Source organism: Micromys minutus, assembly GCF_963924665.1.
Source record: "Micromys minutus genome assembly, contig: SCAFFOLD_516, whole genome shotgun sequence".
NCBI lineage: Eukaryota > Metazoa > Chordata > Mammalia > Rodentia > Muridae > Micromys > Micromys minutus.
In genome coordinates, this window is record NW_027667897.1 from 58,560 (window position 1) to 85,898 (window position 27,339).

Consider the following 27,339-nt stretch of genomic DNA (forward strand, 5'->3'; position numbering starts at 1 on the left):
AGCTAAGAGGAGGGCTAGCGGGGTTAGGTGAAGTCCAGGGGGGGCATCCCAAGCAAGCCTGGAACTCACTACATACTCAAGTCGGACCTTAAACTCAGAGCAATCCCCCTGCCTCCTTCTGTTTTCCAATGGGATTATAAGGTGAGCTACCATTCCTGGCCTTATTCCTCATCTTAGAATCGCTGTTTTGTCGCCTGTAGTTTTGGTCTTCCTTCTCCTTCCCTTGTGCCATGCTCTGGGTTTCACAAGAGAGCAGCTAGGCAAACCCCACTCCTCAGCTAGAGGGACCACAGGAAACTCTTCACCCACAACTGAACTGGGAGACCCAGTCCCTCGAAACTCTATCAGCAATGAACAACCTAATTATTCAGTCACTGCTGAGCTTGTTATACGTGTGAGTGTGAGTGTGTGTGTGTGTGTGTGTGTGTGTGTGTGGTTATTTTAGAGTTATAGTTATGTGTACAAGGATCAGACGACTTTTAAGGTCTTCTACCACGTGGGCTCACAGGATCAAACTCATGTCACCAGTCCTGGTGGCAGGCGCCTTTGGCCACTGAGCTGGAGCCATCTTGCAAGCTCACAATTCTAGTTTTTAAAGCTTAGAATTTACCACAAGCCATTTCCTTCACATGTTATACACTTACTATCCAGGACCCTTCTGGTTGGGGATGTCACTCCATCAGTACGGTGCCCACCGAGCACTCGATACCTACCCTTAGCACCACAGAAAACCAGGTGTGGGAGTGCCGGCCTGTAACCCAGTGTCAGCCGGGTAGGGGTGGAGACAGAGGAATGATAGTTCAAGACCAAACCCTGCTTCAACAATAACAACCCAAAAGTTTCTCTCTACTCCTAGCCAATCTTAAGTTTCTTATTCATGGTTTGGTGTCCAAAAATACCCCCCAACAAAACAGCTATGAGTACCCATTTTCACCCCTGAGTCACTCTTCGGAACTCGTGGAAACAAAGAGCATCCTGTCTCTAAGATCAAAATGTGTTCCTCCTCCCTGCAGCTCTGCTGAACCTCATCTCCCCAACTCCCCATATGCCAGCTCCCCCCACCCTTGTCCCACACACCTGTCCCCTTCTCCAAGAGCTCTTTGAAGAATCCAAGGCTTTGACCTTTTCCTTTTCCATCATGAAGTTGCCTAACCGAACTTTTCCTGACTGTCGTGGCTGAAATGGAGAATGTATCCCACGGGCTCATGTACTGAACATCACCCTGTCCCCCAAGGGTGGCAGCACTGACTTTTGAAGTCTGGAAAGTTAAGAGGTGAGACTCTAACTAGATGAAGGTCATCGGGTTGTGTTCTGTCCACCTTGACGCAGCCTCTGCCACAAGCTCCTGCGGCCACAACGTTCTGCCTCATAAACAGCCCAGGACCTACAGAGTCAAGGACCATGGGCGAAAGCTTATAAAACTGGGAACGAAAATAGATACTTCCCTCCTTAAGTGGTCTGGCTACCATGTCAATAATCAGTAATAAAAGCTCACTGCATTGAGTGTGTGTATGTGCAGACAAACATTCCCATGGAGAAAAATGTTTACATTACTTCACAGAGAGAACTTTTTTGGTTGTTTCTTGAGTGTGTGTGGTGCTGGGGTCAGTCTCAAGAGCTCAGCAAACATCCAGGGTTATGCTCCACACTAGCTTTCCGTGATACTATTTTTGATGATTACCATGCAGATACCTTTCTGGAAGAATACTGTACTTCCCACCTCCCCACACCACCTCTGACAACGTCTCACTCTGTAACCCTGGCTAGCCCGGAATCCACTTTGTAGACCAGGCTGGTCCCATCTGCTGTCCCTGCTTTCCAAACCTGTAGAGAGAATCGTTTATAAGCAGCACCTGTCATTTTAAAAAGCATCTGATGCCCAATGAGCAGCAGGAAATAAGAGGTGAGACTCTGGCAGCAGGCAGAAAGAATTCTGGGATAGAGTCAGGCACTGGAAGGGTTGCCCAGGAACATGAGACAAGATGGACACACGGTAACTGAGCACAGGTCACGAGCCATGTGGCAGAATGTAGGCTCAAACAAATAGGTTATATTAAATTATGATCCAGTCAGAAGAGCCTCGATATATGACCAAGGTATTTGTAAATATATTTTGAGTCTGAATCCTTGTTTCTGGGAGCATGGGGCTGGGAGGAAAAACCAGACTAAACTTTAACACTGGATTAAAGGTGTGTGCTGTTCCAACCCACTAAAACCCATGTTTTAACAAAAAAGAAGAGGAAAGGGAGGGAGAACACGGGAAGGAAGAGGAGGAGGAGAAAGAAGAAAACAGATGGAGAAGATGCTTACCAATGTGGCAGTCTATAATCTGCTTTTAAAAGAAACACACATACATACTCAAAACAAACCAAAACAAAACGAAAAAGCCCATGGGCCATGAGCTTCAGTTGATGACACTAGGTCCAGATTCCTGTCACTCATTTTCAGTTGGTCTAGCCAGTCCTTTACTAACGAGCTCTAGGGACCAACCTCATCTTTTAAGAATGTTAACATCTCGAAGCATCTGAATACACTATTGAGAAGGGAGCAGGAGTCAGATCCAGTCTGTGCATTTTTATTACAACCATGAAAAACCAAAGTGTCCAGCCAATAAAACAGAGAAGTTAAACCATATGTAAAACTGGAGGAAAATCTGCTTATATAAGGAAGTCACCATTCAAAAGCAGAAACAGTCCTTCAACAATAACAATCTTGGAAAACGCAAAATGTCTTGTATTTAAAATAAATAAGTTATGGTGGTCAGGTTGCGCTTTAGTATGAGATGTTTCCAGGATATGATCCCATGTAATTCAACCCCAGCTTTCTTCTCAGTGTGAAAGATAGCAGGACAAAGCCACATGGTCCCTAAAAAAGGGAAACAGTGTGTGTGTGTGTGTGTGTGTGTGTGTGTGTGTGTGTGTGTGTGTGTGTATGAGTGTGTGTGTGTGAGTGTGTGTGTATTAGTGAGTGTGTGTGTATGTGTTTGTATGTGTGTGTATGTGTGTGTGTGTGAGTGTGTGTGTGTGTATTAGTGAGTGTGTGTATATGTGTGTGTATGTGTGTATGAGTGTGTATGAGTGTGTATGTCTGTGTATGAGTGTGTGTGTGTATTAGTGAGTGTGTGTGTGTATGTGTGTATGAGTGAGTGTGTATGTGTGTGTGTGTGTGTTGGGGGTAGGGGTAACTCTCAGGCATAAAGCACTTGTGAGACACATCCATAAATGGGACTCAAGTCCAGTGACTCTGCAGGAAAGAGGCTCACAACATACCAACAGAAACCCAAGAAGACCTACTCAGGCTATATATCCCAGTTTCAGTGGTTTATACAGAGATGCTGGGGATAAAAATCATGTCTGGAAGGAGCAGACACACCAGGAGGAGCATGCTAAGTGTAATCTATGTGCAAACGAGAACACGCATGGTGGTTGTGGTGAGTCTGAATATGCTTGGCCCATGTGTACTGCTACACATGGGAGGTGTGGCCTTTGTGGAATAGGTGCAGCCTTGTAGAGGTGTATCACTGTGGGGGTAGGCTTTGAGGGCTCCTATGCTCAAGCTTTTCTCCTGGCTGCCTTTGGAGCAAGATATAAAAATCGTGGCTCCTTCTCCAACACCATAATGATAATGGACTGAACACCTGAAACCGTAAGCCAGTCCCCAAAATGTTGTCCTTATAAGAGTTGACTTGGTCATGGTGTCTGTTCACAGCATAAAACCCTAACTAGGACACGGGCAAAGCACTAAAAGCTCAGCACCCACAAAGCTGAGGCAGGAAGAATGCTGTGAGTTTGAGGTCAGCCTGGGCTACACGGTACCATGCCTACCAGGGCTACATACCAAGATCCTGTTTCAGAAAATGTAAGAAACGCAGAAAATGGCAGCTTAGTTATAGGGGCAATATTTATGGAATTAGTTGTTAGGCACAATGAGCCACTCAGTGAACTGAGACCTCAGGATGTTATCAGGCTCCATTAGAAACACTACACATGTGTTCTGAGCATGCTCACTCTATCTCTAAGAGGCAGTTCAAGTACTTTCAGCCCCTTTTACTGAGAAGAAAATGGGTCCAATTAAGTACCTTAACCAAGCTGTCCTCTTACATGAGAAAAAGCAAGGGCTTTGGATTCAATCAGCAGTGGCACCAAGTATGCGTGCCCCACCCCCCACTCCCACCCCCAACCCCAACCATTTATAAGCATGACACAATGTGGCAACACAGACTAGAGATTTAAAGTGCATAACCACAGAGAAAGCAATGGGGACTCAAGTCTGTCCCTTCCGAGGAATGAACTTGCAGGAGAGCCTCCTCTGCACGGGCGCCACCACACCGCATGAGATGCCAACACTCACAAGAGGCCACTGGGGAAAAGCAAAAACCAGATGCTACCTGGCGCCTGTCCTCTCTAAGGACTTCAGTTCTACACGTGGCCCTTGTCACATGGAAGAGACTTGGGCCACATCACCGTGGACGTTTTTCCAAGACAAATTGAGAAAAGGCACTTTATAATAATTACAGCAGTCATTCCTGGAGGAAGCTGGGCCTCCAAACTGAAAGACAGTATATTTAGTTTATGCATCATGGCTGAATTCAGGGCCAGGAGGCTATATTTGGGCAATCCGTTGATTTGGGGTTTGGTAAAGTTCTGGTTTTGGCAGAGGTGTCCTTCCACCCTGCCCCCACCATAGGCCACGGCTATGGAGCAAAGTTCTGGTAAATCACACGGGCTCCATCCACAGACTTGGTAACAGCCCATGACCCTCCCCATACTACCCAGGGTTCCACAGAGCACAAACTGCAATCCCTCCAGACAATCTGGACAGTCAGACAGGGAGCTGAGGCAGCCCCAAGTTCTAGTTGATGAGAACTTGGTCCAGGTTGAAGCCCAGAAGTCCACCAAGGATCCAGCTCTTTAACCTGTGCTTCATCTCACTGGCCATGCTGAATTCTAAAATTCTAACCCTGATCTGATCCATCCTAGACTGGAAGGAAGGAGGAAGTATGTTGGTTTTTTTGTTTTTTGTTTTTTTGTTTTTTTTTTTTTTTTTTTTTTTTTTTGGGTCGGTTGGTTTGTTAGTGGCTGGAACTTGCTATGTAGCCCGGGTTGCTCACCTCAAACTCATGGCTGTCAGGGCTCCCTTCTTGTACACAGTGTAAAGGTTGTGTTTGTATATTCAATTGTTGATGGCTGTACCGGCAGAGTGTGCAGAATCTGTACTGGACAGATTCTGGTACTGTCGTTTTTAAGGCTTATCACTTGCCTCTGCATTTTGTAAGAAAGAGCTGACAGCCAATAGCTGGGCAGGAAAAGAAAGGTGGGACTGCTGGGCTGAGAGAGGGTCTCTGGGAGAAGAAAGAAAGGCAGGAAGATTAGCCATTAGTACACAGAAGTGATCAGATATACAGGTGAGATACACACACACACACACACACACACACACACACACACAGAGGTGATCAGATATACAGGGGATATATATATATATGTGTGTGTGTGTGTGTATGTGTGTGTGTGTGTGTGTGTGCACAGATATATATCAGATACATGTAGGGAGAAGGAGGTGAAGAAATAGTTGGAGGAGGATCATGGGCTAGAATAATAAAATTAAGAGGGACAAGCTAGCTAGGAGGTAGCCTAAGCACTAATCAGTATGAGTCTTTGTGTCATTATTTAGACTGCTGGTGGGTCCAGAATGTCCCGTTATTCATGGTAGTCCTCCTGCCTCAGTTTCCCACCTGGTGGGATTACAGGTATGCACCATCACACCCAGAAGGAAGTCTGTCTTCTCTGTCTCCTAGGAGGTGCTTGATATATGCCTGAGAAGCAAATGGAACAGTTCTGGAGACTGACTGGACCATAGGCCTACACTCAGAACCATGTAAATATACCTCAGAATGGGCCAGGTGTCTCAGTGTTTATTATCTGTATTTCCTACAAGAACATAATGGTACATATAAGGATCACAACAGAGGAAGAGGGCATGAAGAAATGGTTGCTTGAAAGACATTTGCTATTGTAGGCTGAAGAATTCTGATCTTGGAGAGGTAATCAGTTAAGAAACCAATCAACAGTGAATCATTACCCACGGAAATGAAATGCCCACAGGCAGATGGTTTCTCTCCCACAGGATCCAACATACAAAAGGCCAGACACGTAGCTCCAACCACCAAGAAGTCACCCTCCACAACTTACCCAAACTCTGGTTTCCAGGTTCACACCAGACCAGTGCCAACTTACACTCTTGCTCATTGAGAAATGAACACATTCGCTCAGCTCATTCAGTGCTGGCATCTGATACAAACGGGCCTTCCATCAAATGCGACATCACTCAGAAACACCACTCACCGCTTGGAGAGAGATGATCATTCAGGTCTGAGAAGTACAGTAACCTACCTTAATAAAATGTGCACGTTTATCATATCGGCACTAGGAGGTAGAGATTGGGAGCTCAAAGCCTCAGCTAAGTAGTTAAGGATGAAGCCAACCTGGGTTGCATAAGACCCTGTCTCCAAAACAATCCACAATTTATATGACACCCGGATCTCCAAGAGGAATCCCACATGCCTCTCTGACCAGAACCTACCAGCTCCCCGTGGGCAGTTCTGGGAAGGCCCAAGGGACAGGCATGTAACAGAAACAACAGGTTTCTGGGGGGAAATTCTTAGCTCAGTATGCCCTGCCATGCACAGGGCCCCAAGGCAGAGCAGGCAATATGGCCTACATCTTATACTGATGCCTAGTGCTTCAGCTGTGGTGGTGCTATTAGCAACGCTTTGTTTCTGTGAGGGAGACGTGGGGGATGCAAAATCAATCCAAAAGCTATGCAAACTTACTGGGGGAGAAACTTTAAAAAAAAATAGGAAAAAACACATCATTGAAAGCTAAAGTCTCCTGCAGCCTTCCTCCTGCAAATAAAATGAATGTGGACAGTCAGTTTGGACCTTTCTTGGCTTTGCCTCTGCATACATAAACATAAGTTTCGTATGAAAATGGGCTGATGCTATACATGCTAATCGACAGCCGATATTTTCCACGGCCATCGGTCCACGCCAACACACAAGGCACGGCGGTTTTGGACAGCTGCAGTGCGCCCTGCCTGGCGATAGCCATTACTAAGTGGTTCAACCCAGATGGATATTTAGATGGCTTGAAATGAATGATGCTATCGGGGCAGGATGAGTGTCTGTGAGCCTCCATAGTCAGCAAAGCGCGTCGAGAAAGCAGTAAACGGCGTCGTATGAACTCAGACATCTGCCTGTGAGTTATGGCCGAGTGAACCGCAGACCATCAAATAGGACTTCAATAAGTGCCGGGTGAAGGCAGGATAATGGGTACTATATACAGTACTGGCCTGGAGATAAAACCCTTGAATTAAAAGGACAGACTGTTCAATACACTTTCAACCCTGGCTCCTTGCCTACATGGAAATTATTTACTGACCCAGCAACTCCGCTCCTAGGGATACATCCAGGAGAACCCAGCACACACTAACTACACCAGTGCTCACAGAGGAGTGTGCAGAAGGGTATTATTCCTAATTTCCAAAGAGCAAAACAACTCAAGTGTTGATCTCGGGTAAGCCACACATAGTATCTCCACACAATGGAACGAACGAGTCAGGCACAGAGCGAGTGAGATGCCGTCCATGCTACAGTGTGCATAAATCTCAAAAACATCATGTTAAATAAAAGCCAGGCCTGAAGGCCACATGTAGTATGATTGCACTTAAAGAAAATGTTCAGAACAGGCAAGTCCAGAGAGAGCTTAGTGGTTTCTGGGGTGCTGACAGGGGAGGGAGGCAGCAATGAGGGATGAATGCTAACGTGTCTCTCGGGGAGGAGGCGAAGGTTCTGAACGGTGAGAATGTGAGCTGAGAAAAATTGGTGACTGATCTTAAAAAAAAAAAAAAAAATATTAACACGGGAAATTCACGCCGAGTTGGTATCGTGATTCAACATGGATTCAAAAGTTTCTGAAAAGATATTTGTCAACTAAGTACCAACCGCCCTTTACCACCTTTGCTGAGTATGTCGGTGAGAGTAACCGGGGTGTTTAACGCTCTACCACCTGTTACGCTGAGACCGATCCATCCTCCCGGAACTGCCAGTCAAGAGTATGGGGTAAAGAGATAGTACCCAAGGAGGCTGTCATCTGAAGGGAAGCACGGGGAACCTGAGAGCCAAGGAAGGAGTTACTGCACAACCCAGAGGGATAGAAGGGTTTCCAGAAAAGGCGTGTGGAGCCCAAGGAAGAAGAAACAGCTGCAGCAGGGAGGGTTTGTCCTTCGGAAAGACTTTGAGTGAAGAGACAGAGCAAAAAAAATGACAGAAACATCTGCATGAAATGTAACAGGAGGGGTGGGGCGGGGTGGATGGAGATGGGGTGGAGTGGGGGTGGGGTGGAGTGGACAGAGGTAGGGTCAGAGTGGGTACCATTCTTTTTGGTGTGTATGGTGTGTATAACCGCTGGTGGGTTTGCAACGCCGCAGAGGATGGTCCCACACCATGATCATGTTGGCAGCATGAACTGAACTTAGTAGGTTGTTTTTAAAGAGACAAACATTGGGAGGAGGACATACTAGGGGGGACCTGCGGGAGTCGGTGGAGGGAATTGGGGGTAGGTATTGCATAGATGGATGAGATTCTCAAGAATAAAGTAAAAATATTTCCAGAGATCAGTAGGAAATGTTCCCCTCATCGAAAGGCATGAAGCCGTACATTTTAAAAAACTTCAAGCATGTTGTTGTTTTTGTTATGCGTACAGAGCTGTGCTCAATGGGGAGAACACGTGTGTAACAGTAAACTAGTTCGTGTGGAAATTGGCAGTGCTTTTAGTATCTAACCACATATTACAGTGCGTTGTCATGTAGCTAAGCGAACCACGTGCTAGAACACATGACTGAAGGCACAGAGGGAAATGTCAGCACCCCTCAAAACTACAAATGCACTGGAACTCGACTGCCCCGTCTCTGAGAAACAGCCTGTTGGACGTTTCCACACAGGAACAAAGAGAGGCACATACCCACGCATTCTCTGTAACATCATTTGTAAGGAGCAAAAGACTAGAGACATGTCCACTAACAGGGAACCCAGTGAATGGATGGAGAGTCGCTGTGCACTGACAGGAAGTCCTCCCAGACTTCTGATCAAAAGGGAATCACTAGGAACAAATCTATTTAGATAATTGTGTCTTACTGTGGGCCATAAAGAAGACAATATACATGCTTACAGATATGTGCATAAACACTGATGACGCTGAAACGATATCATTTTATTATTTTTATTACTGCTATTTTATTATTCTCATTACATTACTGTGTGTGTGTCTGTCTGTCTGTCTGAGTGGTGTATATGAAACGATATCATTTTATTATTTTTATTATTGCTATTTTATTATTCTCATTACATTACTGTGTGTCTGTCTGTCTGTCTGTCTGAGTGGTGTATATGAAACAATATCATTTTATTATTTTTATTATTGCTATTTTATTATTCTCATTACATTACTGTGTGCCTGTCTGTCTGTCTGTCTGTCTGAGTGGTGTATATGTAAATCCGTGCGCCACAGCACTCATGCTGAAGTCAAAGACCAGCCTTGAGAAGTCAGTTCTCTCGGTCCACCTTTACCTGGATTTCAGGAATCGAACTCGGGTCATCAGACTTGTGTGGCATGCGGATTCACTCACTGAGCGATCTTACTGGCCATGTTTAACATTTCTATGGCTGCTCACATTGGCATAAATAAGGTCGGTATAAAAACACCAAGAATAGTAAAAGTGGTTCCAGAGGATGGAGGAGGAGAGACGGATGAGAGCAGGTGCTGGGGGCAGGGGTGCAGTTCAGGTGCTAGGGGTGCGGGGGGGGGGATTCAGCTCAGGTTTTGAGTCATCCCGTGGGCACCCTGGACCACCTCAGTTAATCCGCATCCCGCCTTTCTATTACTATGTACCTGCTGGGGACAGGATGAGTTGAGCTACCTCTTCACTGGCTGTGAGAGAGGCCCTAGCAAGTGCAAAGACCTACACTGGCCTACTGTTCAAAACCTGGGTCACTCCATTCCTCAGAGTCTTTTATGGCTCCCTCCTACCTAAGATCCAGGTTTTTGGTCAAGAAACCTCACTGTCTGCATCTCCAGTACAGTTGGCTCATCTTTCAATACCACACCCATCCTTAGTCTCTCCACATAAACACACCAAAAGGCAGCCATGGTGTACACACCTGCGATCCCAGCATCCGGAGGCTGAGGGAGGAGGATCATGTGTTCAAGACCAGCTTCAACATCAAGGCAAGAACCTTTCTAAACAGACACAAATATCCAAGTACACCCCAGTCTCTCCATAACAAATCTGCCTAGCCAACATGCTTTAGACAGATATCCAAATATACGTCTTTATTATAAATAGTTTTTAAATATAAACTAGTGGGGTGGGGTTCCCTTCATTACTGCCACTGTACCTCATATACACAAGATATCAATAAACCCCGTCACCTCTCTGCCTCTTCTATTCATATCTTATCTCCAGCTCTGAGTACTCTTAGCAGACAGCAGATGCTCGATCTACACCTAGCCCACAGACTGATTAACAAACGCCAAAGATGGCTCAAAGAAAGAAGGAATTCCATCAGAGGATGGCTGGCCCAGGAGATTCCTGTGCAGGGGTGTTTGGTAAGGTCTGACTGGGAGCGTTAAAGGAGAACCCAAAACAGGACATAAGGAGGAGATTTTGGGAGTCAGAGTGTGTGGGGAAAGCTGGTAAAGACGCCGGATGTTCAGAAAGCACAAGCAGACTGGTGAGCCACACAGGTCCAGGCACGGCAAGACAGATGCCTGGAAAGCTGGCACCCTGGAGGAGGACCTCAGCTCTGTCTGAGAACAACTGAGGTATCTCTGTAGAGAAAAGGAGAGGCTGGGGCTGAGTCAGGACCTCCTACTGCACTGGTTCTCAACCTGCAAGCTTCAACCAGCCCCTTTGGAGATTGAATGATTTTTTAACATAGGGGTCGCTTATCATATATTCCGCCAATCAGATATTTACACTGCAATTCATAACGGTAGCAAAATTACAGTTATGAAGTAGCACCAAAAATAATGTCATGGTTGGGGGGTTACCACAGCATGAGGAACCGTATTAAGGGGGTCGCAGAATGCGGAAGGCTGAGAACCACTGCCCTTCACCAATTCATTCGAGGGGTACTAACTTTAAGGAAAGGTCAAAGGGAATTACAGGTGAGAAGGGAATTGGGAACTATTTGGGGAGTGATGTCGACAGACTCTGTGGTCATGGGGATGAGGGAAAACGAGTGATGGGTTTTTGCTGTCACTCACCTCACATGCACAGGGGGCTGGAGAGATGGCTCTGCGGTTAAGAGCACTGACTGCACTTCCAGAGGTCCTGAGTTCAAATCCCAGCAACCACATGGTGGCTCACAACCATCTGTAATGAGATCTGATGCCCTCTTCTGGTGTGTCTAAAAGACAGCTACAGTGTTCTTATACATAATAAATAAATCTTAAAAAACAAAAAAAAGACATGCTAAAATCCTCAGTGATAGCCATAATAAGGAACCCTAGCCTCATCTCAGAGCAGAAAAAGAAATGTGTTGATACACTTGGGGAGCCCCTAGAGCAATGCACACAAAGACTGAAGCACACAGCTAGTGGTTACTGCCTTTCTGAACAAATGTTACAAAAGGCAGTCTATTCGTAAATCCCTGACCTCCACCCACACCTCACCCCACCGTATACAAACCCTTCCATAAAGGAAATTCCCATTCCCCTGCCTCCACTCTCCTGAGGTAAGGCCACAGTACTCTCTCTGTGGCTTATTAGCTAAAAAGAATATAAAAGGGTAGCGGGAAAAGAAAGTCTGAGCACCTTCTTTTAAAAATCCACAGATGCTACATGCAAATCAGTAACTCCTCCCGGGGTCTGAAGAGCACCTGGGTGCTGGTCATGGAAAAGCAACACATGTCGGTAAAACAGGTCGAGAAGACTCGACACGGGGGCGGGGGGGGGGCAGGGTGTGTGGGGCAAAGTGGGAAAGACACAGGATTTTCTTTCCTGTGCAGTGTCAACCTGCACGCGTACAATCTCCAGGTGGTGACGACTGCTTCAAGTCCACAAGCCCACGTCACACAAGTGTATTGCTGCTGTCCCTTGGTGTGCAAAACACTTAGAAAAGATTACTGACACTCAACATTAGTGAATGCTCGGGTGTGTGAGTTCCTGCTGCTTCTTACGGCTTACTTCCAGGCCAGAAGCTCACACACAGAAAGACTTCCCAAAGGGAAGTTCTCACGTGGACCAGCCCACAGTCGCCTGCCTCTCCCCCACTGTCTCCAGAGCAACCACATCATACCACTGTGCTCCTGAAAACTCTTCAAAGGTTGATAAGAGCTCCACCCCGGGCATGACCTCCAAGGCCTCTGTGATCGAGCCCTGTCTTCCCCCTTGTACACTCTTTCCCCTTCGTCCTTCCTCCAGAGCAAGCTGATTATAACCCCTCAGCTGAGCATGCTGGCTCCACACTAGCCCTGCCTTCCCTGATGATACCCCGCTCCTCTGCCTAGGACCCTCCATAGTCACTCTAGTCCCCAGCCTTACGTAGGTAGGAATGTTTCCCTCATATTCTTAAAGCACCCTCTCTGGTAGATATCACACACGTTGATCACCACTCCGTGGGAACAATATGGCCGCTCAGTATGGAAGGCTCAGCCGCAAGTGATTGCCTGCTTCCTGCCTGCCTCCCTTCCAGGGGGAAAGGTAAGGTCTCTGTGGCTATACGATGTATCCTTTCCCTTATAAAAACATGGTGCTGGCTAGTTTTATGTCAACTTCACCCAAGCTAGAATTATCAGAGAACAGGGAGCCCCATTGAGAAAATGGCCCTACCAGATTGGCCTGTAAGGCAAGCCTTGGTGCTTCTTGGCTGATGATGTGGGAGGGCCCGGCTCATTGTAGGTGGTACCACCCCTGGGCTGATGCTCCTGGGGAATGTGTAAGAAAGCAGGCTGAACAAGCTATAAAGAACAAGAGGTAAGCAGCACTCTTCCATGGTCTCTTTATCAGTTCCTGCCGCCAGGTTCCTGCCTTGAATTCCTGCCCTGACCTCCCCAGATAATGGACCACTAGCTATGAGATGAAATGCACCCTTTCCTCCCCAAGTTGCTTTTGGTCATGGTGTTTTATCCCAGCAACAGAAAGCCTGACCAAGACAAACACCGCTCCATCAGCACTGCAGGATGAGAGTCAAGAACCAGCTCATTCCAGACTCCCCTCCCTGAGGCCAGTAACACTGGACAAGCTGCACCTGGCCACGGAATAACTGAATGCTAAAGATGGGATAAGTCAGCCGTCACAATCTGGCAAGCCATAATTGTCACACTAGCCATTTCCACTGGAGCAACTCAAGGAAATGTGGTCACAAGATACCACCGCCTTCTCTCGTTTCTCAAGCTAGTTTGTCAACAACGATGTCAGCTGCCTTCCCATTCAGTTTTCAGTGCCTTGCGCAGCGTAGCTGTATTTGATGGATGGGAGAAGGAACAGACAGAGAAAAGGAAAGACAGAAGGAAGGAAGGAAGGAAGAGGCCAGGTAGGTGAACAGTACTGAATTAGTACATCATCCAGGCAGCATGGTAAGAAACCAAAACTGCTTCCTTCACATTGCAGGGGTGATAGGGAACCCAGCAGACATGCTCAACATTTTGTTGCTATGTTATAAAACTAGCTCTTCCCAGAAGCTCTAGAAAGGAATCGTTCTGGACAGCGAACTTCCAATAGGACCATTTCTAGGTCCCAAACTCGAATAGTGGTTACTGTGGATGTATAAAGATCTATGCTCAGACACAGGTTGGGAAGGATTCCAGGCTCTTTCTCTCTTCAACACATGGGATGTAACTGTATATATGTAATGAGATACCTCAGGGAGGAGACCCAGCGGCAAACATGAACTTCATTTGTATTTAGATGGGTCATTAGTTTAGTGGTAGAGAATTTGCTAGATCCCACAACAGCCTGTGTTTAACTCCCCCGGCACAGTACCAACCAACAAACATATTCAGGTTAAGTGCAAGGAAGATGTGAACTAGACCTGGAGGGCAGGCCACCTGTGGGAGTTCCTGGCAGGAATTAAGGCCATCATGACCTCTGACCTGCATCTTGGCTCTGTTCCAAATGGATGATACAGCCACAAAGAGGAGTTTTATATATATATATATATATATATAACTGAGGTACCACCCAGCACTTTCAGAATGTAATAAGCAATAAGCCACATGTACAAGGAAGGCTCTTATCTGTCACTGTATGTTACCCTTTCATGTATTATATTAATATAACTAAAATATGTTAATAGGTTATGTGTTTATATTAATACCTCCTGACATCTCTAAGACATATTTTTAGTTTTCTGTTAAGGATGAGGAAACGGAAGTACAAAGGTTCATTTGCCAATATGGCAGGGCTGGAGCAGAATGCAGACCCTAGCGTAAGTCTAACTGTAGGTCTCTATGTGACTCTGACTTCTGCAAACGATAGCCTCTGAGGGCTTCCTAACAGAGCCAGGTCACACGGATCTCTTCCTATCTTGTTACCGCGAAAACAAAAGGCAAAGTCAGAAAGCAATGTGGTAAGGAGCGCCATCCAAGAAAGCATTCCATGATCAAAAAACAATCTATCGAAAGTGGAATTTCGCATGGCATTTTCAAACTCATTTATAAATAGTTAAATATGGCCATAGTCAATTAGGTGACTATTGTTTTGGAGTTAGTAAAAAAAAAAAATATGGTATTTCATTTTAACATTATATTTATTTATTTATTTATTTATTTATTATTTATGGTGTGTGTGTGTGTGTGTGTGTGTGTGTGTGTGTAAGAGGACAACGTATAGGCATTGTAGTTTCTCTCTACTAATATGTGTCCCAGAAACTAAACTCACATCAGGCTCTGTACAGTACCAAGGGCCCTTTACCCACCAAGCCTTCTCGATGGCCCCCAAGCCGTAGTGTTTCAAATGTTAGCGGTAATGACTATTTCTATCCTTTGGGGGGAAGGGAGGAGGAGGCTCCAGATAGGGTTTCTCTGTGTAGCTTTGGGCGTCCGATAACTCACTCTTCTTACTTACCAGCACTGACCGGAGTAAGATCCTACCCAAAACCAAACCAAACCAACCAAACAAACACAAAACCTCTTCCTCTTGTTGCGTGGGATCTATTTCCAGTATTGTGACAGTTGGTCAGAGTAGGAAAGGAGATGAAGGGGAAGTAAGGTCAGGATAGGTCACTAGGTGGATGTGGGGGTAGGGGCAGAAGACGCAATGGGAGTGCGGGGCAGAGTCACACACAGAGAGAGACTTCCATCTATCACTAAAGGTGAAAAATAGTTTTTTGTTTGTTTGTTTTGTTTTTTTCTAAAGTCTAAGGTCCCAGACCGCCCTCAGAGAGTTGAGGTGACAAAAATCTGATCTGGCAGAGCGAAGTGCATAAGACAGTCAGGCCAGGCAGGGACTTCACGGGTCAGTCCTGCAGAGGACAGTGGGGATTTGATGATGATTCCTTTATGATACGGATTTTTCTCCTTCCCTCCCTGAGTTCTGCTACACTGATAATTAGATGCTAAGCCCAAACGTCAGTTTAGAGCTGATTCTGACTCAAATCAAAAATGAAATCAAAAGAAGACAAGGCTCTTAACCCAATGGAGGTGCAACAGTGCCCAGGGTCACAATTTGTGTGGGTGGAGGCAGGCAGGTTCCTCCTTCTATCCCCTCCTCTTCCTTCCTGGCAATTCAGGCTTTTTGCTCATCCTCTGGTCTTCTACAGACCCATGGGAAGAAGACAGCTACAGGAAAGCCACCCCCCAATCTCTGTACCTGCCCACTCACCCACCCACTCACCCCACACCCCACGAAGCAAGCATTAGCCCAGTGAAGGGTCTTCATGGGCCACACAATCTGCAGGAAGAAGCCACGCCCCACCGGTCACTCTATTACACACCTCCCTAACGGCTGTCAGATACGACAAGGCACGAACCACAAAGTCAACCCTGAGGGAAACACTCTAGACTTTTTGCCCAAACTAAAGACACACACCAAAAAAAAAAAAAAAAAAAAAAAAAAAAAAAAAAAAAATTGCTAATGAAAAAGGAAATAAATAAACCAGCCATCAGACATTCCTTCCCGGTTCGCCACCTGCCCTTCACAGTTACAGGATCCATACAAACAAGTTATCCCTTGTCCACTGAGGTCAAAAGTTGATCCGGCACCAAGTCCAAGTTGAAAATATACTCTAGAGTCTAGAAGTATGGGGCTGTGAAAAGTTCAACTCTGCTCCAAGTTCTGTGGAATTTGTCTCTGCCGGAAGTCGGGCCTTGTGGAGCAGACCTCCGGGTTTCCTGTGGAACTCTTAAGAACTGGAGGAGAGGCCAGTTTTCCCAACGACTAGATAGCCCAGAACCTCCAGACTGCTTTCAACATTAGCTGTGGCACCTGTAAACACAAGCCATGTTTAACACCCACTTTCTGAGGATCCCCGAACTACACTAAGCACCAAACAGAAGCCAACGTGTGCTGACTAAAGCCATTCCCCCTTTGTGGAGCGGAGGTCAGCAGGGGCTGGGGAGACCAGCAGTATGAATTCCATCTATATCTACCCACTCTCCTGGAGGGCATGTCTTTCTCCCTCCCTGATAGCCACAGACGTCTGTCTGTGAGCCACTCACAGAATTCCCTGTAAAATAGAAGTTCTTTTAAAAGTTCTCTGAGGAGAAAGAAGAAGAAGGAGGAAGAGGAGAAGGAGGAGGAGGAGGAGGAGGAGGAGGAGGAGGAGGAGGAATAGGAGGAGGAGGAGGAAGAGGAAGAAGAAGAAGAAGAAGAAGAAGAAGAAGAAGAAGAAGAAGAAGAAGAAGAAGAAGAAGAAGAAGAAGAAGAAGAAGAAACACACCCTGTGAGAGAATCTAACTTTATAGGATGTGAAGTAACCCAGTTCTAAGATGTCCTGTCCCGCTGATACAGTGTCTTATGTCTGGAATGCTAGTAATTGAGAGGCTGAGACAGAAGGATAGCCTTGAGTTTAAGGTCAGCCAAACTACTAGTCAGCCTGTCTGCAAAGCAAGCAAACAAACAAAAACAGCAGCCAGGCAGAGCACATACCTTTAATCACACTTAGGAGGCAGAGGCAGGCAGATCTCCGGGAGCTGGAGGCCAGCCTGGTTTACACAGCAAGTTCCAGGCCAGCCAAGACTACAGAGTGAAATGCTCTCTCAAGAACAAAACAAAACAAAAATAAACAACAACAACCACAAAATCCAAAGTCAGGGGATGTTGTCTCGGGAAAAGAACACTTGCCTAGCATGTGCAAACGCCCGGGTTTCTTTTCTAAGCCTGAAAACCAAATTCTTAAGACACCATGTGACAGGTTAGGGAGATGCATCAGTCAGACACTGCATGCCACACGGGCACGAGGACCTAAATTTGCACCTCCAGCACTCACACCGAAGCTGTTCGTGGCAGCAAGTGTATAGATAGCAGCCAGGGTAGCTAAATCATTAAGCTATGGGTTCAGTGAGAGACCCCGACTCAAAATATAAGGTGAGGAGTGAGAGAAGGCACCCAAGTTGAATTCTGGCCTTCATACTCATGCACACATATGTGCTCACATGGAACACACATGCACACACATACATATGCCCCAACACACACACAGTCTATTATGGGCAGAACTTTTGATGCCTGCTACCAATGTTCCCAGGCTGAACACATATCCCCACTGCAATGTTATCAGGAGGTTCTTTAGGGAATAATTAATTCCAATACAAAGTTCTCCTGAATGGGTTTGATGCCCTTAATAAAGAGAGCAGAGAGATCAAGTACCCTATTCTGTCCTTCCTTCCTGAAGATAGAGATGCTGCCACAAGGTAGGTAAAGAGCCCTCCCCCAGGACAAGATCTGCCAGGGCCTTGACTTAGATTTACTCAGACTTTAAAACAGTGACAAGGAATTGGTGCTTTCTAAAGTACCCCAAAGGATTTTGGATACTGGCCACTATGTTCTGTCACAAAGCAATCACATGCGTCTGAGTGTCACCTGTGCCTGGCAAGATCTTGAGACACGACTGTCACTCTTCTATTCTAAATCCCCACACCCACAGCCAGGGTGCTAGTTTGGAATAAAATGCCTTGAGGGTGAGGCCTGGGGAGTCTAAGGAAGGGTGTACCTGTCAAACGTGCATCACATTTACGGCATGACTCTCGTCCACAACTATTTTCCCTTCTGTGGCACATGAGTTTGAGTCTAGGGCTTTGCACATGCTAGGCAAGCATTTTACCAACAAGCACAACCACGGCGCTTCTCACTTTTTAACTAAGACAGTATCTCCCTATGCTGTTCAGGCTAGCTTTAAGCTCAAGAGTTTAAAATATTAAAAATATTAAAATATTAAAAATGTTCCTGACTCAGCCTCAGGGGTAGCTGGGCTCACAGGCCAGTGCTTTGGCCTTCAGATACCGCACTGTGATCTTGTTGAGGACTTCTTCATCTCTGCGTTCCCTTGAGTTCACGCCAGCACAGCAGTTATTCAACCATTCCATGAATGAGCACGGCGCTCTTAGGCATCACACAACACCTCGAAGACTGCCACACAGACTGGCATTCGGAGGCAGAGTCTAGAGGTCAGGGCAGAGACGAGGAGATGTACCAGAGATGGACTGGGTGTGGCTCCAGGTTTGTCGAACAATTATTCTAATTGTCTTGGGCAAATTTCTCAACTGCTTTGGGGGCGGGGCTTATTTCCCTCTTCTGTAAACTCAGTAGATAATTTCTTAGGTTGCCCTCTAAAGTCATGAACTCATAAAACGGAAAATGCGCCCTTGAGCTATGACCATAATATTTACTCGATGATAAGGTCAGCGAGCAAACTACAACCAGAACCCTCTTATCTCACATAGATAATGGCAGACAGGGACTTCAGTGGAGGATGAAGCTCCTGTTCCTTCATCTGTGTTCACATGTGACAGATGAACACATTCGGGTCACTCTCTATAGTCCCCGGGAGGGAGATGTGAATTTCAATGATCATTCTGGGCAGAAAGGCTCCTGAGTGGCCCAGAGACGTTACTTCCAGGTAGTAAACAGACCCACTCAGACAAAGGAAAAATAAAGCCGCCTGTGGCTCCGTTCCACAGACACCCTGTGTGTGGGGGCATAAAAGCTGCACTCTAAATGTGAGCCACACATTGCTGGCTTCTTATTTTGGCTCTGACTCTAACAACGAGTGGACGGCCATTGGCCAAATCTCTCCTCTAAAAGCCAGGCTTCTGGATGGGTATGACAACCCCCATAAACCATCCCAATGACAGGGTGAGGCCAGTAAAACATTTCACAGATGTAAAATGCTGCCAATTCCTCCAGACAAATGAAAGAAGACATCAAGAGGCCACGTGGCAGCATCCCCTCCTAACCCCGGCCTCCAACAAACTCAGCGGAGGACCCCTGAGGCCTTGGCACCCCTAACTCACAATCTGGCTCCATTTCCTCTGTCCAAAAGCAAGAAACGCTACTCGACCATGCACTATCCAGAAGAATCCTTTGCAAAGCTCTTTAAACCACACAGTGAGCCCACAACACTAGCCAGCTGTGTCTAAGTTGGGTTTGGTTCTCCTCCACTGCAGGGTATCTGAGACAGCAAAGGAAAACCAGGGCAAGGTAACAGAGTACCTTAAGGATAAAGGCCTGCCCATGAAACAAGGAGGGCTGTTCAGTAGCCCTACTCATAGTTCCAATGTTTCCCACCCCCTCTCCCCAACCCCCTTCTTTTAACCATTAGGTACCAATGGATACCAGATACACAGCGCTGCCTAAGAAGGTTAAGAGATAGCATCGGTAAAGTTTCCCACCAAAGCGAGCTAACAGCACACAGGCTGATTAGAAAGCAGTTCTGTCCTGTGGGAATTCAAATCGGCTCTTATCAGACCTCTGGTTTCATCGCTTTATCGGGGTGGGAATGAGAGGTACATCAGCTATGCCACGGAATGATTTCTGGGGCCCCTGCCCACATCGAAGCAGATCAAAAAGGAGCTCATGCCTGCCAGAGTGAAGCTTTCACCATAGCAACTCATGTTATTCCACAAACAGTCAGGACTGGGGCGCTCTGCTGTGACCAGCCTGGCTAGCGCGCCAGGAGAAATAAGCCACTGAGGGGCTCAGACAACAGAGCGAGCAAGAGAAGTGACACCTATTTAGTTTCCAAGGCGTTTCCCTTGTTGTCTTTACTGCCCCAGTGCTGACGGTGGCGGCACCAAGAGGCTCTGCTACCCACCGACATGTTCTAACAAGACAAACATCAGAGAGAAACATGGCACAGAATCCTTGGGGCAAGAGGGGACTAGGGAAGTCAGGGACAGTCATTTGACAGTAGACGGCCAGTACCGGAGAATGTCGGAGAAAGGTACTCATCTTAATGACATCATCCTAAATGACATACAGCCAGGGCCCTCAAAGAGCGGTAGAAAGCAGATCCTCAGACCCAGTAAAGAAGCCAGTGACAGCAGTCCTCGGTGTGACTGTTTTAAGCATCAATAAAGCACCCCATGCTAGGTCTTCATCCTGGACACAGAGTCAAAACTTCACCAACCGACCAAAACCATCTTTCACTTTGCCAAAGGAAGAGTCTAATATATATGTCCTTTCATCCCACAGAATGGGGTTAAACTGGAGTCCTGAGCAAGAGAGACTCAAACTCCAAAGTTCTGTCCTGTGGTTTAAATCGCTGAGTTTCACATGCAGGGGGTGTTCACCCCTGGGGATGAAGGACCCCTCCTGGTGTCCCCTAGCATCTCCACAAGGCTGTGTCTCCAGTTCCAGGGGCAGGGGCATAAAGTCAGGAATTACAAAAGCTGACAACGTAACATCCTCAGAAGTGCTCAGAAGTGCATTAGAAGTTAGGAAAAAGCAGCCAGCATCCACGTTTCTATACGCTGCGTATGCGCTTCTATTAACACAACAGAAGAATCTTTTCACAGTGCATAAACTTATCTGTTCACCCAGCATCAACAGAGGACTGGCTGCCTGGCTGCAGACACCTACAGGTCTGTCCAAGAGTATGATGTGGTGTCACAGACCCCCTAGTGCAAAAAGCCCAAACCAGCCACTAACCCCAGATTCCTCTGTGTCCCGAATGCTTACAGCAACATCATGGCTAAATAAAAACTAAACACCAAACCTGCAAGTGACCTCAGAGTCTCAGAAACCTCTCTCTGCAGCTGCAGAAACCAAAGAAGAGACTAGTTTCTGTCTCGAGATGACATTTTAAAGGTGATAACAGAATTTGCCTCCTTTCCTCCAGCCGCCCTTATTTCTTACTCTCCGTTCCACTAAATGAAAGAGTTTCTCCCTCTTCCGCTGCCTGTTTCAGTTAGAAACGTGGCACAAGGCACTGGAAGGCAGGCGAAGGGAAGAGGGAGGAGGGGGATGGCTACTTTCAATATCCACACATCCCAACTGGCCACCCACACCCTGAAGAGCCACACTCCACCTAAGAAAGTCCAAGCTGTGGAGAAGAAAATTGAGCCCCTGCACCAACTATCCCCTGAAGCAGGGTTAAGAAAGAGAAAACTGGAAAAGAGGGGGGGGATAAAGTTCCACATTCCTGACATTTTTTAGCCAAGTGCACTGACTACACAGAACAGCTCTATTCCAAACAGACATAAGAGGGGACAAAACCTAGCTTGGGGGAAGAAGCTGCCCTGGCTTTGGAAATAAAATAACCCAGAACTAAACTAAAAGTGTGTCTGAGCACAGCTTGGGGGAACAGAGGCCAGACAGTCTTTCATGTGTGCCCAAAAGGAAGTGATCCCAAGGGAAGGAATTTGGCGTCAACATCTCCCTAAAGACAGAGCCTTGGGGAGCCTGCAAGGGAAATCGAACCTATGAATGCTGCAGAGGTGACAGGCAGGGGAGTACCCATGTGGGTAGGAAGGCTGTGGCTCGCTAGGGTGTGAGGAGGGTATAGGGAACAGCAGAAGCAAGGTAGGGACAAGAGTCACATTCTATTGGGAGAATTACAATACAGTGTTCCTGGCTCAGCTTCCCAAATGAAGGAATCCTAGCCTGGCCTAAGATGAAAACTCAGGAACCTGATGACTGGTCCCTGTTCCCCTACACCTCCTCCTTCCCAATATATACCTACCTGTAAACACACACACACACACACACACACACACACACACACACACACCCCACCACCACCACCACCACCACCACCACCACCACCACCACAGCCACCACCAGCACTATCCCCAGGAAAATCCCACAAGTATTCAGTCAGTCCCTGCTAGGTGTGAGATGCCTCCCTACCTCCTACTTTCCAGGATGTTTCTGTTCTCATTTAGTAAATGATAGCAGAGTTCTGAGATAGCTGATCTCTCTCTCTCTCTCTCTCTCTCTCTCTCTCTCTCTCTCACACACACACACACACACACACACACACGCACGCACACACTATCTGTACAGTCAGTAGGTAGAAACAGACACACTCAGCACAGACTGAGTCTTTCATACTGGCGATTCAAGGGAAAGCCCCCTTTTTCCTAAACCAGCTCAGACTGGTGAGCAACTTCCGAAAGAAAACATCTGCTCTCAAAGTTCCGTAGGGCCTAAGATGAGACCCTGAAGAGGGAGGTCTGTGGGCACCACAACCAAGTCTGTTCTACAACCCCAAGGCTGATCCTAAAGAATAAAAAAAATGGCTTTTCCCCCCTTCACCTTAGTCCTTTCTCTGCCATCAGGTACTAGGAAGGACAATCTCATGCAACTGTCATGTTTCCGTTGGCTGTCATTCCCCGCAGGCTAGAGATAGGGAACAAAGGAGGTCGGAGTACAAACTCCATGTGTCTCTTTTTGCACAACACTAAGACAGGTAAAGCCAGAACTCTCAACAAAAGCTAGAGACGCCACAGAGAGAGCCACAGGCTAAGCAAGAGGCTCTGGCCAGCTGTGGAGCACATGGCTATGAGGTTTATGATTGACACATGTGTCGATCCAGCCCTGCCCTCCAAGAACTGGAGCATGGCACTGAGAAGCCTCTCAGAACACAGACATGAGGCAAACGTTAGCAGGGCAGGTAGGTCCCCTGCCTTCTCATTAAGCCATTAGTTAAATAATAACAACGGCCAAGGCGCAAGAAACAGATTCACAAGAAACAGATTCACCCTTTGGTTGGAGAAAAGTTTTTTGTTGTTGTTGTTGTTGTTGCTGATAAAACCTGGGCTTTAAGCTTTACAATCACTCAAGGAAGATTGACTTTAATGGTTCCTTCAATGATGGGGAAACTGAGGCTGTCGTCAGCCTTTAATGAGAGACTCTTCTTCACAACCTCAAGGGGAATGTGAGTGGAGGGGAGGAGAGAATTGACATTTCCAAAAGAGTGTGGGCGCCGACCCCAACCCCAGCTTCTCTCCTGCAACCCGACAGCCCGCATCCAGCTCAGACCTGGCTACCACAAGAGCAGCCCAGCTAGAGGGCAGGTTCATCAACCAGGTAAGTCCTGTGTCAGTAAGAGAAGGGAGCCATGGTAGAGGCGGGGATAGACAGGTAACTTTTAAACGGTGTGGTTTCTTACTTCACTGCAGAATGCAGACCAGGAGGCTCACACAGAAGAGAGGATAGCAATGCGTGTTCTCAGGACCAGGAGACTATGGTGAGAGTCCTGGGAGTGTCACATATGGTACTGTTGAGACAACATATACCATAACAAAACCATACACGGTTTCCTTAAGTCCTTCCCACTTTTCAATACCACCGTTTTGTATCATTCCGTAGTAGGGACAGACCATCAGCCCTTGGATTCTGACCCCTTGGTGGTTTTCACAAACAGCTCTGAGGCCTACACCAGCACGCTGCTGAATCTAGGATTCGGTTCTCTGTTCCCAACCCACCTCCCTGCAGCGACAAAAAAAAAAAAAAAAAAAAAAAAAAAAAAAATCACTCTCTCCTGCAAAGGGGACAAGGCTCTGGGTCCAGTTCACACAGGGATCTACAGGGACGGTCCAAAGTGCCAAAGGATATCTTACAACTTGCCCTTTGGGTCATATTTAAAAAGAGGTTGGTCGCAGAAGGTCCCCCTGGGATGGAGCCAGGGCCACATGTGAACACCTGGATCAAGCTCCAGAGGTTGGGATGAACTTCCAAAATGCCTTAGGAGAAGTGGAGAGGGTTAGGGTCCCTTCCACTGGAAGAGCATAGAAGATCTGGCGGCCCCCACTTGAGAGAAGGAGGGGGGATTGTGCAATTACGGCGGGTCTAGGAGTTTCCCACATTGGCACCAGGACACCAGAAAGGAAACCCCAATCTCAGAGCCAGGAAGGCAGCTCTGCATTTGGTTCGAGGCCAGGCATGGGTTTCTGAGATTCAGAGAGCTGCAAGATACGGTGGGTGCCCAAGGGGGCGACAGAGCATGGCACGGCCCGCACAGCGAAGAGTTAGAGGTGCTGTCTGGACTATCCTAGGTCCAGGCCAGGGTGGATACAGTGCACAAAGCCAGAGGTGCAGATAACGTGCGGGACAGCCGGGCGCGCTCCAGCCCAGATGAGGTCCGGGAATCCCTGTCCCCGCCGCGGACCAAGGGAGCTGGGACCGCCAAGCCCTGCAGCACCCCCCTCCCCGCTCTACTCACCTCGAACATAAGCCCGATGAGGACGAAGAGCACCAAGCAGAAGCCAATGTCTGCATGGTTGTGGATGACGAACTCCTGGCTGAAGAGAGGGTAACTTTTCGTCCTCCTACGGAAAGCCATGGCAACGGGCGTGCACCGCCTACGGGGGCCCGCACCCTCGCTCGGCAGCCGCAGCGAAAACTTCTCCGGCCCGGCCCGGTCCGCCCGCCAGCCCCGCAGCGCAGCGCGGAACAACTTCGGGCCCCGCCCCCTTCCTCCGCCCGCCCCGCCCCGGCCTGTCGCCCGGAACCGCCCCCGGCCACAGCCCTCTCCCCGCGGCAGCTGCACAGGCGCGGGCCCCTGGCCACACCCCCTTCCTTCGTCCGCCCCGCCCTCAGGCCGCAAAGGCGCGCGCCTCTGGCCACACCCCGTTCCTCTGCCTGCCCCGCCCCCAAGCCCTTTGGCCAGCGCCACCGGCCACGCCCCCTGGGCGAGCCGAGCGTGCTTAACCCTCGCGCCACTCCTGCTACCCGGGCTTGCGGGTTCTGCTGGGGTACACTACTTGAACCTCCATGAACCTCCTTGAACCTCGCCGAGATGCAGGAATAAAAACCGTGTCCTCCGACTCCGGGAGGAAGCGGCTCCGAATCCGCTGGACAGGAAGTGGGGCCCGGATCCCACTCCTAGGGCCCAGCTTCTTCCTCCGGAGGAAGCTTCCCGCCAGCCTGTGGACTGGCCCCAGCCCTGTCCTGGACCTTAAATGAGCCATGGCTACTCCAGTGTTTGAGGGCTTGCACAGTGTAGGTTCAACCTCTCAGAACCTTCGGCAGCTCCCCAAAGGCCCTACCCTGGTAGAACCTACTTTGCAATGGCGTACAGATACCCCACGTTTTGCTCCCTCACTCAAAAGGCCAGGTGTTACCCTGAATTAATTTTTCAGGGCTTACGCAGAATCCACTATCATCAGTATTAATTGATCAGAAGTGGAAGAATAAACACTGAAGAAATAAGAAAGTTTCTCATTCAAAGTTTCCATTAAATGTTAAGTTTCAGAACTACTCCTGGAAGGACAAAAGGTCTTTTAAAATAAATTATACTGGCAAATATTGGACTTAATCCTGCCGGTAATGAAGGAACAAATAATCAGTTCTAAATGTACAGAAATGCAAAATGAATAAAGGACTGTTTAATTTCTTTTTGTAAAAATTAGTTTCACAGTTATGAGTTTGTAAAAATGGCAGCCTGAAGGTAATTGGAACTGAATGAAGCTCCTTAAAGAACTTTATCTCCCGTATTCTAAACTGCACTATTTAACAGTCAGCTCCAGGGCTTCTAATTCCCATGGGGGCGGAAGGAACACATTGGAGTAACCCTTTGCTTATGTGTATGTGATGTATAGGGGATGCACATGCGTGAGCTCACACTTTCAGGTATTTTCGCTCCAGTGACCTCCGGTGTAAGGCCTCACCTTCCACCTTGTTTGTTCCAAGGTCTCTCTTTTTGTTGACTTTTCCACTGGGTAGGCCAGTCTTGCCGCTCCTCTTGCTCCCCCCATCCCCTAGGAGAAATGCCCCTGCCATGTGGCCAACATTTACATGGGTTGGGGGTTCCGAGTCGAGTCGGGTCCTAGTGTTTGCACAGCGTGGGCTATCTCTCAGTAAGCCGTCTCCCCAGTCAAGACTCTTCTGAAATTCAACCCTAAAGAATAAAAAGATTAGGAACTCTGGAGCACCTTGACTCTCATTGAAGAACTGTTCTAAAGGTCAACTTGCAGCAGTACCGACTAATCTGAGCCCCGGGAAACTGAGTTCTTCAAAGCAAAAGCCGGAATCCTAGTTTTTTTGTTTTTTTTTAAGGTTGTAAGCTCACTGTCCCCCACGTTTCACAATGATTTCTGGGAATTTCCATTGGATATGTAATGGTGTCAGTCCAACTTTTAGTTCCTGAAGCCAAGACCAGTGGGAAACAGACGGTAGAGCCCCACCCCCACCCCGCTTAGAAATATGATAGCCAAAATAAGAGGTGTTTTAGACATTGCACTTGCTGCTGATAGCTCTTCCCTTTGCAGAATAACTGAACAATCAGACACGAGATTCTAAGATGTATGTTTGATGGTGCATCGCATTGACAACTGTAGAGGAAGGACCAAAAGCTTCCTTCAGCCATCACAACCACTTCTAAGTCCAGGTTGCCCGAGCCATCTTTAATACAGACAACAGGTTAAACGTTTCCCGATACTTGCAATGTTGATACTGAGAATTGACAGCATCCTGCGCCTTGCAGGAAATTTGCAAGCCCGTTCCCAGCCCTCCTTATTCACTCAGCCACAGAGTCCTGTAAACTCTCATCTCAGGATTCTTCCCACCACTCCCCGGCTTCATCAGCCTACATGCGACCCCCACAAATCACCCATGTATTTCCCAAACCCATTACTATCCTGTGTGTTAGCCGCTTCATTTGGCATGCCCACAGAGCACCTACCATGTGGCAGACACACCTTGCTCCTGAGAAGTAAGACATGACAATCCAAGTTACTTCTAACACAAAATGGTATAAGTGATGTTCTGATTTTTTTTTTTTAACCTCTAACACTAGGCTCTAAAAGGTCTTTCTAGTTTGTCCTTCAGTTTGTGCCACCCTCTCCGGCACTGTAGTAGTCTCTTTTGTGACTACTCAAAAGGCATACAGTAGAATCCA

General features: G+C 47.4%; 1 protein-coding gene across 1 annotated transcript in view; it reads right to left on the reverse strand.

Moving 5' to 3' along the window:
* TRAM2 (translocation associated membrane protein 2) overlaps positions 1-24,810 on the reverse strand; it is a 71,265-nt gene extending 46,455 nt beyond the window's left edge. The window contains exon 1 of the mRNA XM_080942581.1: positions 24,664-24,810. Within this exon, the coding sequence (XP_080798707.1) occupies positions 24,664-24,783 (120 nt within the window). The 5' untranslated portion in view covers positions 24,784-24,810. The remainder of the gene's footprint in view (positions 1-24,663) is intronic.
* Positions 24,811-27,339: the final 2,529 nt, after the last annotated feature.